General features: G+C 39.7%; 1 protein-coding gene across 6 annotated transcripts in view; it reads left to right on the top strand.

The window, feature by feature from the left end:
• The first annotated feature begins 8,437 nt into the window (after nt 1-8,437).
• Nucleotides 8,438-12,966, top strand: part of RBM46 (RNA binding motif protein 46) — a 50,209-nt gene continuing 45,680 nt past the window's right edge. For 2 of the 6 annotated variants that reach the window (XM_009207740.4, XM_009207743.4), the window contains exon 1: nt 8,438-8,653. Coding sequence is in view for 3 of the 6 variants with exons in the window: in XM_017959147.3 (XP_017814636.1) it covers nt 9,550-9,586 (37 nt within the window). In the remaining 3 variants the exon portion in view is untranslated. Of the gene's footprint in view, nt 8,654-9,038; nt 9,148-9,178; nt 9,587-12,966 lie in introns of those variants that run through there. The other 4 variants (XM_009207741.3, XM_017959147.3, XM_017959146.3 and 1 more) reach the window with 4 other exon arrangements.

Raw genomic sequence — 12,966 nt, 5'->3', positions numbered from 1 at the left:
ACTGAGTGACTTCTTATTAACTTTACCCGACAGTGTCCACCCCATAGATGAGAAGCTGACCCCCACTGTGGTCATTCTAGTTCTCAGCCTAAACAGTATCTAGGTTTTGTGCTTTTTTTAACCTTGTGCATACATATCACAGGAGGCTGTGTTCAGACATGACAACAAATGGTACATAATCAACTCACACATGCCTTATTAAAACAAAATCCAACACATACATTTATTTGGCTAATTACAACGTTAATCTTTTTTCTTACGGCAAATGAAGGCCTGTTTTACTGAGTGACTGATAGATATAACTAGCCCATTTTCACATTGCTATACTACCTGAGACTGGGTAATTTATTTTAAAAAGAGGTTTAATTGACTTGCAGTTCCCTATAGCTGAGGACACCTCAGGAAACTTACAATTATGGCAGAAGATGAAGGGGAAGAAAGCACTTCCTTCACAAAGCAGCAGGAGAAAGAGAGAGCCCAGGGGAACCTGCCACTTTTAAACCATCAGATCTTGTGAGAACTCCCTATCATGAGAACGGCATGGGGGAAACTGCCGCCATGACCCAATCACCTGCCACCAGGACCCTCCCTCGACTCACAGGGATTACAACTTGAAATGAGATTTGGGTGGGGACACAGAGCCAAACTATATCAACCACTGTGCTTACGTAAGAGAGGGGCACCTTCACGACTTGATCTCTTCCTGCTTGGACAGAGTCTTGGTTACCTCCTTCTTGGCCTGAAGCGGCTCCTCGGGGCACTCCTGTACTTCCTTGGTCTTAATCTTGGGGGCCTATCTGGTTAGCCAGTGGCTTCCTGTAGGCCTTCTCTGCCTTCAGCCTGTGGATGTGTTCCAGGAGAATCTGCTTGATTCTCATTTATCTAAAAGATCATGTAATTTTTAAGAGAAAAAAATCAGGTATGTTATTTTTCTTTGAGTACTGTGGCCACAGCAGTGCATATTGCTCAGGAAACTGAAGAGGCTTGCCTCCAGCATCCTCTGCCATGACAAAAAAAGCCTCATAGGATCCCAGTGAAACCAACCAAACAGCCAGCAGATCTGGAAGTTGATCAAAGATGGGCTGATCATCCACCAGACTATGATTGTCCATTCTCAGGTTTCATGCCAGAAAGGGGCAGGTACATGGGTACATGTAATCCTAAGGGCCCTGCAGATGCTGGAATGTCCCAGAAGGTAACCTGCATGAGGGAGAGGAGGACCCTGCACCAACTTCTTAGAATATATGGTGAATCTGAAATTGACCACCACCTGTATCACAGTCTGTACCTGAAAAAGACTTGCCATTTTAGAACCTAGCACTGACTTGCCCATGCGGGATCCTGCAGAGTTTCCTTTCTCTCTGCCATGGCAACCTGCAACGTAACAACCAGTGATGCTCCATCAGTCTTGATTCCTGAGTAAAGAGCTGAAGGATAACTGCTTGGGATCAGAGCTACAGATACCACAGCTCCAGAGAGAAATACACTTTGTTGTTTCAAGCTGGATTTTGTGGAACTGTCTATTATTGCAGCATAACCTGCCCATCATGACTGACACAGTATCTTACTTATTCCAGACAACAATCAGACAAGGTAGACAATATTGCTTAAAAAAAAAAAGTGACTGATGTAAAAGTGGAGACTCAGGAAACTAAATAATTCATGTCCGAAGTTACACTAACAGCATTTGACCTGTCTCATTCCAAAGCCCACTGTATTTCCACCTTATCACTTTTCAGAAACTGTTTTAAAGTACAACTCATTAGACTTGCTATCATGTTCAGCAATCAGAAAGTTCCAGATTTGTTGAGCAATGTTGAATACGTCCTTGAACCACTCTTCCAGTGATGAAGAAGATGAAGTCCTCTGTGCCAGTTAAGAATACTTCCAGAGGTTAAAGAGAAGGCTGGCTGAAAATTTTCCTTTGGGATCTGCAGGAATTTAAGCTTCACCATAATTTCCATCAAGGGATAAATTAATGAGAGCCGCACAGACTGTCTAAAACCTAATTTTAGAGTCACATACCCATCGATTTCAACATACTTTAGCAAAGACTTCTCTAAACTCTCGACATTACAAATGTCATTCCACTCCTATTTTGAAAGTTAAGTATTCTAACTTTTCTGTAGAAGCAGAAAAATGGAAATGATGTCTATATATTAGTAATTTGGGAAATCACATAGGAATTAAACTTTCATTAGGTCACTTCGAGGATTAAAATTTGGGAGGAAAATAAACTGCTCTGATTTTTCATTCCTTCATTCATTTGACAAATAATTATCAACGGAACTGTACTGGGCACTGGAGATAAAGTGATGAATAAAATAGACAAAAATCTCCACCCTCTTGGGTCCTATTTTTAGTAGGGGAGACAGATAATAAGATAAATGAAATGTAGAGAGTTAGATGTGAGAAGCGCTGTGGAGAAAAATAATGCAGAGATAGACCTTGTATGTGTGATGCAGAAGAAGGATGTTATTAATATAATATGGCCATGGAAGGTCTTACTGAGGAAGTGAAATTTGAATAAAGCCTTTAAAAAAGCAAAATAGCCAGCTACTTGACTATACAGAGGAAGCACATTCCAGGATCTTGGAAAAGCAAGAATATTAGTTCCAAAACAGAACTGTGCCTTGTATAGTGATAAACACTCAGGAGTTGGTGTAGCTGGAGTAAAGTGAAGAGAATAATTTTTGTCTGTCTTGATCAACATAAATCCCATCCTAGCAACCAGCACAGTGCCTGGCACACAGTAGGCCCTCTGGCACATAGTAGGCACACTGTAAATACATGTTGAATAAATGAACGAATCAATGGGAAAAGGGAGTGAATGGGATTAGGGATGACGGCCAAAGGGAGAGTCTCACGTTATCATATGTGGTCTATACACTTTCTTTTAATAAAAAAAATAAGGCAAATATGACCATATGTTAACAATAGTAAATTTTGGGATGTGATAAAGTATGTGGTACTTTACTTTTTAAATTTCTAAAATTATTGTAAACAATTCAAGAGACACTAAAAATCTCACATGCCAACAATGAAGTGGCTAGTACATACAGCGCGTAGTATTTTCACCTGCTATTTCCTGTTATCCTCCACACCTGTGAGAGAACTGGTTTCTGTTCGCTTTACGACTGTAGAAACAAGATCAGAGAGGTTATGGGAGTTGACTAAGGCTATGCACAACCAGGCAAGAGAAGAGCTGAAATTTTCATATAGCTTTTCTGACTCTAATTCCAGTGTTTGTTTTTTTACATTACACTATTCTGCATGTAACATATATATGAGGCTTTTCTACACCTATAAACTATAAAATATATGTAACTATTTGCTACATTTAGTAAATAAGTAGTAAGAAAAAATAAAGCTATGTAAAATTTTAATGTAATTTTATGTCATTGATATCTGTTCTTAAACAAAGCAATCATTCTGAATTTACATCTTATAGTCATTCCACTTATCACTCCCCTTCTTAACCCTTGAACCTCTACTCACCCAATCTTTACCCCACTAAACACATACTACAGAGTTATTCTATCTCATAGAATAACATTTATTAATAGAACTAAAGACCTCTATTGGCTCTACACAGAGCTACCGGACTGCACCACAGAAGAAGTTCTAAATCATTCTGGTTAGCCTGCCCCACATACATAGGGCTACAGGATGCAGTCTTAATGAAAACCAGAATTACAGATTGTAGATGTTTCAAAAGTTTACATTTGAATTACTTATTCTCACAGCAGAACAAGATAGCTCTTTGGCCTTTTTTCTTTTTTTCCATCAGAAGGGTTTAGTAATTCAGTGTTGTTAAGACACAGGTTGAGAGAAATGCATCTAATTTAGTAAGAATCAGAATTGGAGTGGAATAAGTAAAAGGTGATAAAACATAAAAAGCCAGTGATTTCAGGGATGCCCCAGTGACTGTGCATACAAGCTGAGCAATGCAAATTAAGAGAGATACAGTGATTCATTAGAAAGATCTGATGCTTAGTTTAGAACCCAGACCGCCTTATGGGTCATAATGGCATTCCTCCTTCCCCTTCGAGTTCCATGGACTCTCCTTATGTCCTGCATTTGAGAAATGCAAGCAAAGTGCCCTCTTGGGCACCAAGCAGGAGTCTCTCTCTGCTTCCTCTGCAGTGATGAATGACAGAGTTAAAATGTCACAGCTAGAATCATCTAGGGAAGATGCCATCCATTGAGTGCTAAGAGAGAAATGTCACTTCTAAGAAAGTGCTTTGCCTCACACATCCTTCATGGCCAGGTGTACCTAAGTGCCTGAACCAATGCTGGCCTTGTTGTCCTCAACCAAAATAGTTTTCTTCATGGAATATATTTATGATGGCTTAAAAAAACTTAAAAAGCAATTTAAAAGTTTCTGGGAGAACCAGAGTGTCAGAATGAAAGTTAGAAGAGAGGAGCTGGAGATCCAGTATTGCTGCTAACTGGCTTTTTGGTTTGGGGTAAGTTAATTTCAGCTTTCCCAGCTAAATGGTTGCTAAGGTGCCTTACAGCTCTAGTTTTCATTGTAACTTGTTACCCAGGGAAGCATGCTCCCAAACTTATCCAGTGAGATGAGACAGGAAAGATTTAATCACATTCTCTCTCAACCAAAGTGGTTAAACTTTTAATCAGTCTTCACTATCAGAAACTTATTTTTTTTATTACATATATTAGTTTCTTATGTTGTGAGTTAATCCTAGATCTCTCAGGGAAAAATAAGAGTATTTCCTCTGGCATCACCTATTTCTATTATTGTGGTTTATTTATGTATTTATTTTTAATAATTAGATAAGTGTATCCTGATGTTAACTAACAACTAATACCAACCTGAAAAGGGTTAGCTTTACAAGTACTTCCTTTAGTTTGCCCCTACGTTAACTGAGGCCTTGGTCATGGGTTTGGTCCATATATAGGCCATTAGCTACATGTGAAGAAGATCTCAAGTTCTGATTTGCTGCCTTGGGAAGTGTTAATCATAGGAGGTACACTGACAGGATGTAAATATGGCTCATCACCATAACTGGAAAAAAGCAATGTTAACGCACCTGTCCCGCCACATATAGTCATCTTGGTGCTGATGCTCACCTTCCAGTATAATGAAAAATTCAAATTCGTCTGTCAGGCAGAATGCATTAAACTAGGATAAGAAAGTAAGGGTCAGTGAATTAGAATAAGCATACTTACTACACACATAAAATAAAACAAAACCCCAAATCCACACTTCCAAAACAGGTTTGAGATGATACTTCAGTTGAAGAGTCACCACATTAAAGAGTTCCTTGCTCCTGAGTGATGTGCTACAGATCATTAATTCTATAAACATGCAAGTAGTTGCCATGTTTTTGGTGGATCTGAGTCATCACTGCCACAGTGATAAAGGAAGCTGAAGAAGCTCCAACACATGGAAAATAAACCAGACCACTGCACAGGCTCGTTTATATGGAACAGAGGACTAAGTTGGATTTGAAACATTTTAAAGATTTCCCATTGCTTCTCTTTCCTTTGTGGGGGGTTGTATTTTGCAGAATGTATATGAAAATAACTTCCAAGTAATAGAAAAGCTTGCATTTCATATGGGGAAAATACACGTATTCAGACTATTTTTAACCACTTGTATTTTGCATCTCTTCCTTTTTTTTTTTTTTTTTCTGAGACAGGGTTTCGCTCTATCATCCAGGCTGGAGTGCTGTGGCACGGTCACAGCTCACTGCAGCCTCAAACTCCTGGGCTTAAGCAATCCTCTTGTCTCAGCCTAACTCAGAGTAGTTAGGACTACAGGTGTGTGCCACCACACCTGGCTCCTTCCAATTTTATATTGATAACTTTTACTTCCCATGTCACACAGTCACTATTATTTCTCTTTCTGGTGTTTGCAGAGATCCCCTTCTATTTTCTCCCTCATATGCCAAGTATCTTTCAACCTTTCTTTTTAGTCACAAACACCTTTACATTGCTGATCTTCTTCCTTCTTACTCATTTGGATTACCTTTTCCCATAAGCTCAAATAATCTTAAAACAAATCCTAATTTGGAATCTGTTACTAAAGAATTCTAGCTGATAAAAGTGTTTTGGATCTGTTTCTCTGGCCGCCTTGAGAAATAAAGTTAAAGGCCATTTCTTTAATTGTACACGCAGAAATTAGTTTTTATAGCATTTGAAAAGTATACCTATTAATAAACTTTTGGATAATAAAATCTTAGAAGAAATCTAACCAAAATGACATACAATGTTAAGTATGGGAAGGGTCTTTAAACAACACTGTCTCATCTATGGCAAGGTTCTATGGTCTGACTATAATGCCTGTTGAGAAGCCCTTGTCTATTTGGTTTTCTTTATACTTGAGGGAAAAAAAAAGAAAAAAGAAAAAAGGGAAACAAGAAAACCAGCAATGTTCAACAATCCTTCAGGCTATTTCCAAGAACAATCTTTGTACCTCACAACATCTCCACCTAGTGACTCCTTAAGGATCTTACAGCAATTCCTAGAAATTACTCGTTTTAAATTTACAGTAATATGCCTAACCTCATTTCAGCTAGTTTCACCTTAAACACACGTATTTAGAATTAATTACTGGGAACTGAGAAGGTACCAACATGAAAATGAAGAATGCGGAGAATCTTTTTCTGGAGAAATAAAAGAGCAGCAACAAATAGTAATCAATATAACAATCACAGTTTCCGAGGTAGAGAATTGGTGACAGTCAAACAAAGCCAACCAGGTCTATCAGTCTAGGTTTCCTAGTTGCTTTATTTTGAATGCACATATCTTATATAAAATGACATTTGTATTCATTGACTAAAGGGCAGACAGCTTACAAAAAATATTTGTTCAGCTTCCAGTGTGCATCTAGTATTATGCCAAGTTTTCCACTTGTTTCTGGACATATTTTGAGACAGTATAGTATAGTAATTATGTCTGTAGGTTTCAAACTGGAGCCACTTACTTGCTATACGACTTTGTCCAAACTACTTACAGTTTCTGCATCTGTTTCCCCATCTGCAAAGTAGGGCTAGTAACTTTACCAAAGTTACTGTGAGAATTAAATGAAAATACGAAAAGCCCTTAGGATTGTTTCTGGCATCTGAAAGTGCTCAATATTTGTTAATATCATTTATTATTTTATCCTCACAATCCCCACTTTAAACAGGGTCTGTCTGGCTCCAAAGTCCCTGCTAATTCCTCACTGTTGTAGTATATTTAAAAAATAAAAATAAACTTTGTCAACAAAATTTAAATCGGTAGACATTCATTAGTTCCTCGAACATATGGAGAAAATACATTAGTAGTTAATGTGGAAGAAATAACCTTGAGGTTGGGAATAAGGAGACCTGTGTTACTCGGTGATTATTCCGCGCAAGAAGTTCCTTGTTAGCGAATCTACATGAGCTAGGTTCTTTATTGTCTAATATTCCATGAATCTAATATTATCTATAAACAGTTGGTTCCTGAAGGTGGTTTTTTCTTTCCTTGTCTGCATTCAATCTCGAGCTGTCTTCAAAGGAAGCAAAATTGAAGTTATGCATACAGAATGCCAAACAACCCTATCTGTGAAAGTTGGTTTTACACAAGCATAGAACCCAGTTCGGCAGTTTGCCTCTGCCAAATATGTCTGCAAACTGATTAGTGGCAGCGTCAGGCCTATTGCTAGGTCTCCTAATTTAACCCATTTTCTTAGTCATTTAAATCACTTATACTTTGTACTTTTTTTTTTTTTTTTTTTTTTTTTTTTTTTTTTTTGAGACGGAGTCTTGCTCTGTCACCCAGGCTGGAGTGCAGTGGCCAGATCTCAGCTCACTGCAAGCTCCGCCTCCCGGGTTTACGCCATTCTCCTGCCTCAGCCTCCCGAGTAGCTGGGACTACAGGCGCCCGCCACCTCGCCCGGCTAAGTTTTTGTATTTTTAGTAGAGACGGGGTTTCACTGTGTTAGCCAGGATGGTCTCGATCTTCTGACCTCGTGATCCGCCCGTCTCGGCCTCCCAAAGTGCTGGGATTACAGGCTTGAGCCACCGCGCCCGGCCTACTTTGTACTTTTAGTCCTATTTGCAAATCCATCTTTTAGCTTTATAACCCACCTCCCCCCAGCCCCTGATTTCAAAGGTCTACCGGATATACGTGGTTGTTTTGCGTCAAACTAGCAGTTTAAGACAAGAAAACTACATCAAACAAGAAAAAGAACCATTACGATGCATGTATGTTTTCTCTTAACTACGGAATTTCACATTATAGCCCTTGTCTTCAAACACCTAAACAATGCAAGCAGGACCTTCATTTATTATTCCGTGCCAACCCACACCCTAAAAACCGCTCTCTTCACCCCAATTGCTCGAACTGCCTGTCACTCCAAGCACTTCGACGAGCCCAAGAGCCTCATTTAAACTTTACCCCCACTCTCCCCTCCTCGCCCCGCCCCGAAGCTAATTCCTGATTGGCCGAGGCACCACTCCTCGTGGGGCTGCTTAGGCCACTGCGCGCGGTGCGCGCTGGGAAACGAGTGGAGACACGAGGACTAGCGCGAGCGCTGCTGGTGGGCTCCCCTCCTCTTGCGGCGACCCCCCGCTCTGACCGACTGGTCCCCTAAACGGTGGCGGCAGTTTTTGGTCGTTGGTCCCCGAGATTTAGGACCAACATTTGGAGACCCCAAGGGGTGAGGAGGGGAAAGGGGAAACGGGGTCACTACCAAACCACTGCTAACGGCTGGAGACAGTGCCCGGCTCATTCTCAGGGCAAATACACAGTGGGGGCTGGAGGCGGTGGCTGCGGGCTTCACCCCGCGTCCTTCCCCAGCCCCGTCGAGCAGTGGGAGAGCAAGTGTCCGAGACGCTGCCTCCCGCCCCGGCAGCATCCTGCCGGAAGGCGCCCTCGCAGTCACCCAGGCGCTGCATGGTGAGGGCCCAGCGGCCAGTCTCTTTGGCGCGTCTGGCGGCTTCTTCCGCCCCGCGGCACAGTGCGCTCTCCGCCTTATTTCCGCTCTCCCCCGCTGCCTTCCGGCCGCTTCCCACCTATGCTGCCTTCCGTGTTCTCCTGACACGCTCCAGCCGACGACCAACGACCGCTGCAGGCCCGGGCCGCCGCCTAGCTGTTGGGCCCGCGCGTCGCCTGGAGGCTTTGGGACGCCGTCTGGGGCGTCCCGACGGCTGGGTGAGATTAAGCAGTCTCGTTTCAGAATTGAATTCAGGTTGGGTGAGCTTTAGCAGGTTCCTCGTCGTTTTCATGGCGTTCTAGACGGGGCTTAGCCTCGAACTTTCCTCTGCCGTTGTCTCTTTTCTGTCTCTTCCCCGAGTACCTCCTGTGTGCTGGGCTGTGGGCAGTGGAAGGCCGCGGGTGTTCAGGGAAGATAGCTCGCCAGTCTCCCGACATACGGACGGCAGTACGCGTCGTGGCACCACCTTTGTTTCCTGACATCTGGTAGTTTTTAAACCACTAATTTAAAAATGTTTCTTTTGAGCTACTGGAAAAATCGCAGAACCCGGAGTCAGGAGGCGCGGGATTTAATAATCCTGGCGTTAATATTCTGAGACGTTGCGAAGCTCCTTGATTTATATGGGCACCAGTTTTCTCCTGTGTAAATTTAGCTTAGGTAATATTTAAGTTCTTTAAGCTTTAACTGTCTTTACATTCTTGATAAATTTCCCGTAACCTTTACATTATATGGTAATGCTAATATAGGCAGATATGAAAGAGGAAATATAAGGAGTTTTTTAGATTTTTTTTTTTTTTTTTTTTTTGAGACGGAGTCTCGCTCTGTCGCCCAGGCGGGAGAGCAGTGGCAGGATCTCGGCTCACTGCAACCTTCGCCTCCCGAGTTCAAGTGATTCTCCTGCCTCAGCCTCCGGCAGTAGCTGGGACTACAGGCGCGCGCCACCACGCCCAGCTAATTTTTGTATTCTTAGTAGAGACTATGTTGGCCAGGATGGTCTCGCTCTCTGGACCTCATGATCCGCCCGCCTCGAGATCCCAAAGTGCTGGGATTACAGGCGTGAGCCATCGCCGCGGAGTTTTTTCTAAGTCTTGGCTTCTAAAATTGGCCTGATTTTGTGTTTGAGAATGGCGTTATAACCAGGAAGCAGGATATGTTGCATGTATAAGGAGAATAACATATAAAGGTCATGTTCAAGTGTCGGTAGAATTTTGCTTATTTAAATAATGGGAAGATATTTTCATTGCAAGAATCACCATAATGTATATACAGTTTGACAGACTTCCGTTTGGATCTCCTTATGGGGGTCTAATGATAGATTTGTTTTCAGGGCACACATTTAAAACATTCTACTTTGTTTGCATCTGTCTGCATCTGTTTGCATTGTTAATAAAATTTGTTTGCATCTTTATAGACAAAGATGACTATTAGTGCTGCAGTCACTAAATATTAATGCTTTCTGCTTAAGGCACTGCTTTGATTGCTAATTTTCACTTAGATTGGAGTAATGGACTTGAATATTATTGCCAAATATACATATCAACACTTAAAACATGTGCATTACTGGATATATCATGAAATAAGAATTATTGATAACGAGAGCAAAGCCAGTTTATGGACTGAAATTAAGCCTCAGGTTTAATGGTGTTATTTTATTGTTAGAAGGAAGACATGTCAGTTTAAGTAGAGTTTGTGAATACAAATCAAGTAATTGCTGTAAAAATTGCCCAGATTTGCATATTAATGCCGAATATCATTTCTCATTTTACTACCCGAAGGTTGATGAGGCAAGAAAATATGATCTCTGTGTTCAGATTGGTAACAGATTTAAAATAACAGATTATGAAAGACCTTGTGTGAAGAATGGTGCACTTAATTTGGACAAGAATACGTAGATATCTTTATCCTGAATTCGAAGAGCATATACACCTTCGTGTTCAAAGCAATATTTTTTAAAAGTATTAGTTACAGTTTTTTAAAGTAGCTCAAGTTTTAAGTCATTCCAAATTTAAACTTAATATTAAAACTTATCCATTATATATTTAACTTCTAGCAATAAAATGTACTCTCATTCTTTAATAAAAACAACTTAAGATGGAATTGCACTGATCCATCTACATTTATTTCAAAATAACTTTAGACTTCCGTATCCACACAATTTTGATGAACTCTTCTCATTTTCCAACCGTGTTGGCTGTAGTGCAGTCTGTCAGTAAAACGAATTGCTGCTTAAAAACAAACGGAAAACCTCCATTGACCTGGCAACCGTGGTTTCCATGTACTATACTCAATGACAACTGAACAAACAAATGAGGAGTTTAGTACCATGTAATTCAAGGAATGTCATAAAGATTTAATGTGCCTATATAAAGGCAAGTTTTGATCTTCTTATTTTTTTTTCATTATTACATTGAGTTTTTAAAACCAACAGTAAGATTATATAATGTTCAGTTTCACAGCTTTCTAAATTTTTACAGTAACTTGGAAGATGAAGTTTCAATTGTAGTTTTAATACAGCTGACACAGTTCCTTTAAATAATTTTCATTAATATTTTCCTAAATTGTGCTTGTCATTTTTTTATTAATATTCTTTCTATTTTTGAAAGGCAGTACAAATTTGAAAATGCGTATTTTTGATAATTATTAAGAAGGTTAAAATTAAAAGAGATAGTGAGCACTTAAAGACAAAGGCTTGATTCGGATTGTTACTTCAATAACTTATGATTTGCTATCCTGTCTTGGCATTTTGCTTCATACCTTAGAGAGGTTTTTTTTCCTTTCTTCTATTTTTTTCTTTTGAAAGTGAGCTAGAGAGGAATCTTTGAAAGTCCACAGTTCAGGGAAAAAAATACATATCTAAAAGCTGGAGTTAAATATGGCACAACTTTTAATTTCTCATTCCCACTTTGTCTGCAAAACCATTTTTGTCATTCTCCTACTCAGGATCCCTCCTTACTTGGATTACTTGGGCCAACAGGATAAGGAAACAAGTTTTTTAGAATGCTTTCGAGTGTGACTCCACACCTGAAAGTGGCAGAGGACAAATTGAGTCTGGAAGCCTCAATTGATATGTCAGTTTTGCTCTAATGTATAGGACAGATGTGCTTTGTTGGATATTTAGGTAACTCTCAGATTGATTCTGGAGTATTTTAGAATGAATGTATTGTATGCTTGTTTTAGATTTGATTATATTTCTCTGGCTATTCTTGAATTTTGCCTCTTTCAGAAATATACTTTTGTTAAATTAATACGATAAAGTTAGGTAATTTTGAACTTGTGAATTATACACATGCATATGTTTTGTTTTGGAGGCTTTGAGATAACACTTTTTTATTCTAAAGAGTATAGGATTGGTGACTCTTGAGTGTGTCTTTTACTTCTGTAATTTCAAGCTTTTATAATATTTTGATTGAGATTTCTTGAGATGTACAAAGTCTAGCATATGTTTCTAGTTATTCTCTAGTATAAGGAGCCTTTAATGTGTATAGATTGGCCTGTTATTTCAACATAAGAACCTAGATAATCTCTTTAAAAATATAACTTTAGAGACATGAATTAACCCAAAAAATAGGCCTGTAAGGTAATTGTAGGGATGGGTTGGATTGCAGAAATCAGCCATTTGGAGCTAGCCATGAATTGTAGTTTAAAAAAAAAAAAAGTCTTGTTTATTAAGTTAAATTCTACATTTTGGATAAAATGGGAGCATATTTATTGCTTCTATAACCAGTAAGTAGCATATGTAAAGAACCATATTAAGGCTGGTGCAAAAGTAATCGCTGTTTTTGCCATTACTTTTAATGGCAAAAGCAGCGATTACTTTTGCAACAGCCTTTTAAGTAGATTCTTGTTTTTTCTCTCGCTGTTTTTCCTGTAGCCTGTTTAAAAAATCTCACAATTCCCTATTCACATTGTGTCAACATGATCTTTAGTGTAGTGGGCCAGTATGATGTCCTGTGGGATGTCGAGGCCATTGAAGACTCTCTAAACTAAATTATGGAAGAGGGTTCAGAGTTACGAATTTCTGAGGCTCCATGGTTTTG

The sequence above is a fragment of the Papio anubis genome, chromosome 3 (assembly GCF_008728515.1).
Source record: "Papio anubis isolate 15944 chromosome 3, Panubis1.0, whole genome shotgun sequence".
Lineage (NCBI taxonomy): Eukaryota > Metazoa > Chordata > Mammalia > Primates > Cercopithecidae > Papio > Papio anubis.
Note: the sequence above shows the minus strand (reverse complement) of the source record. Positions and strands in the feature narration are given on the sequence as shown.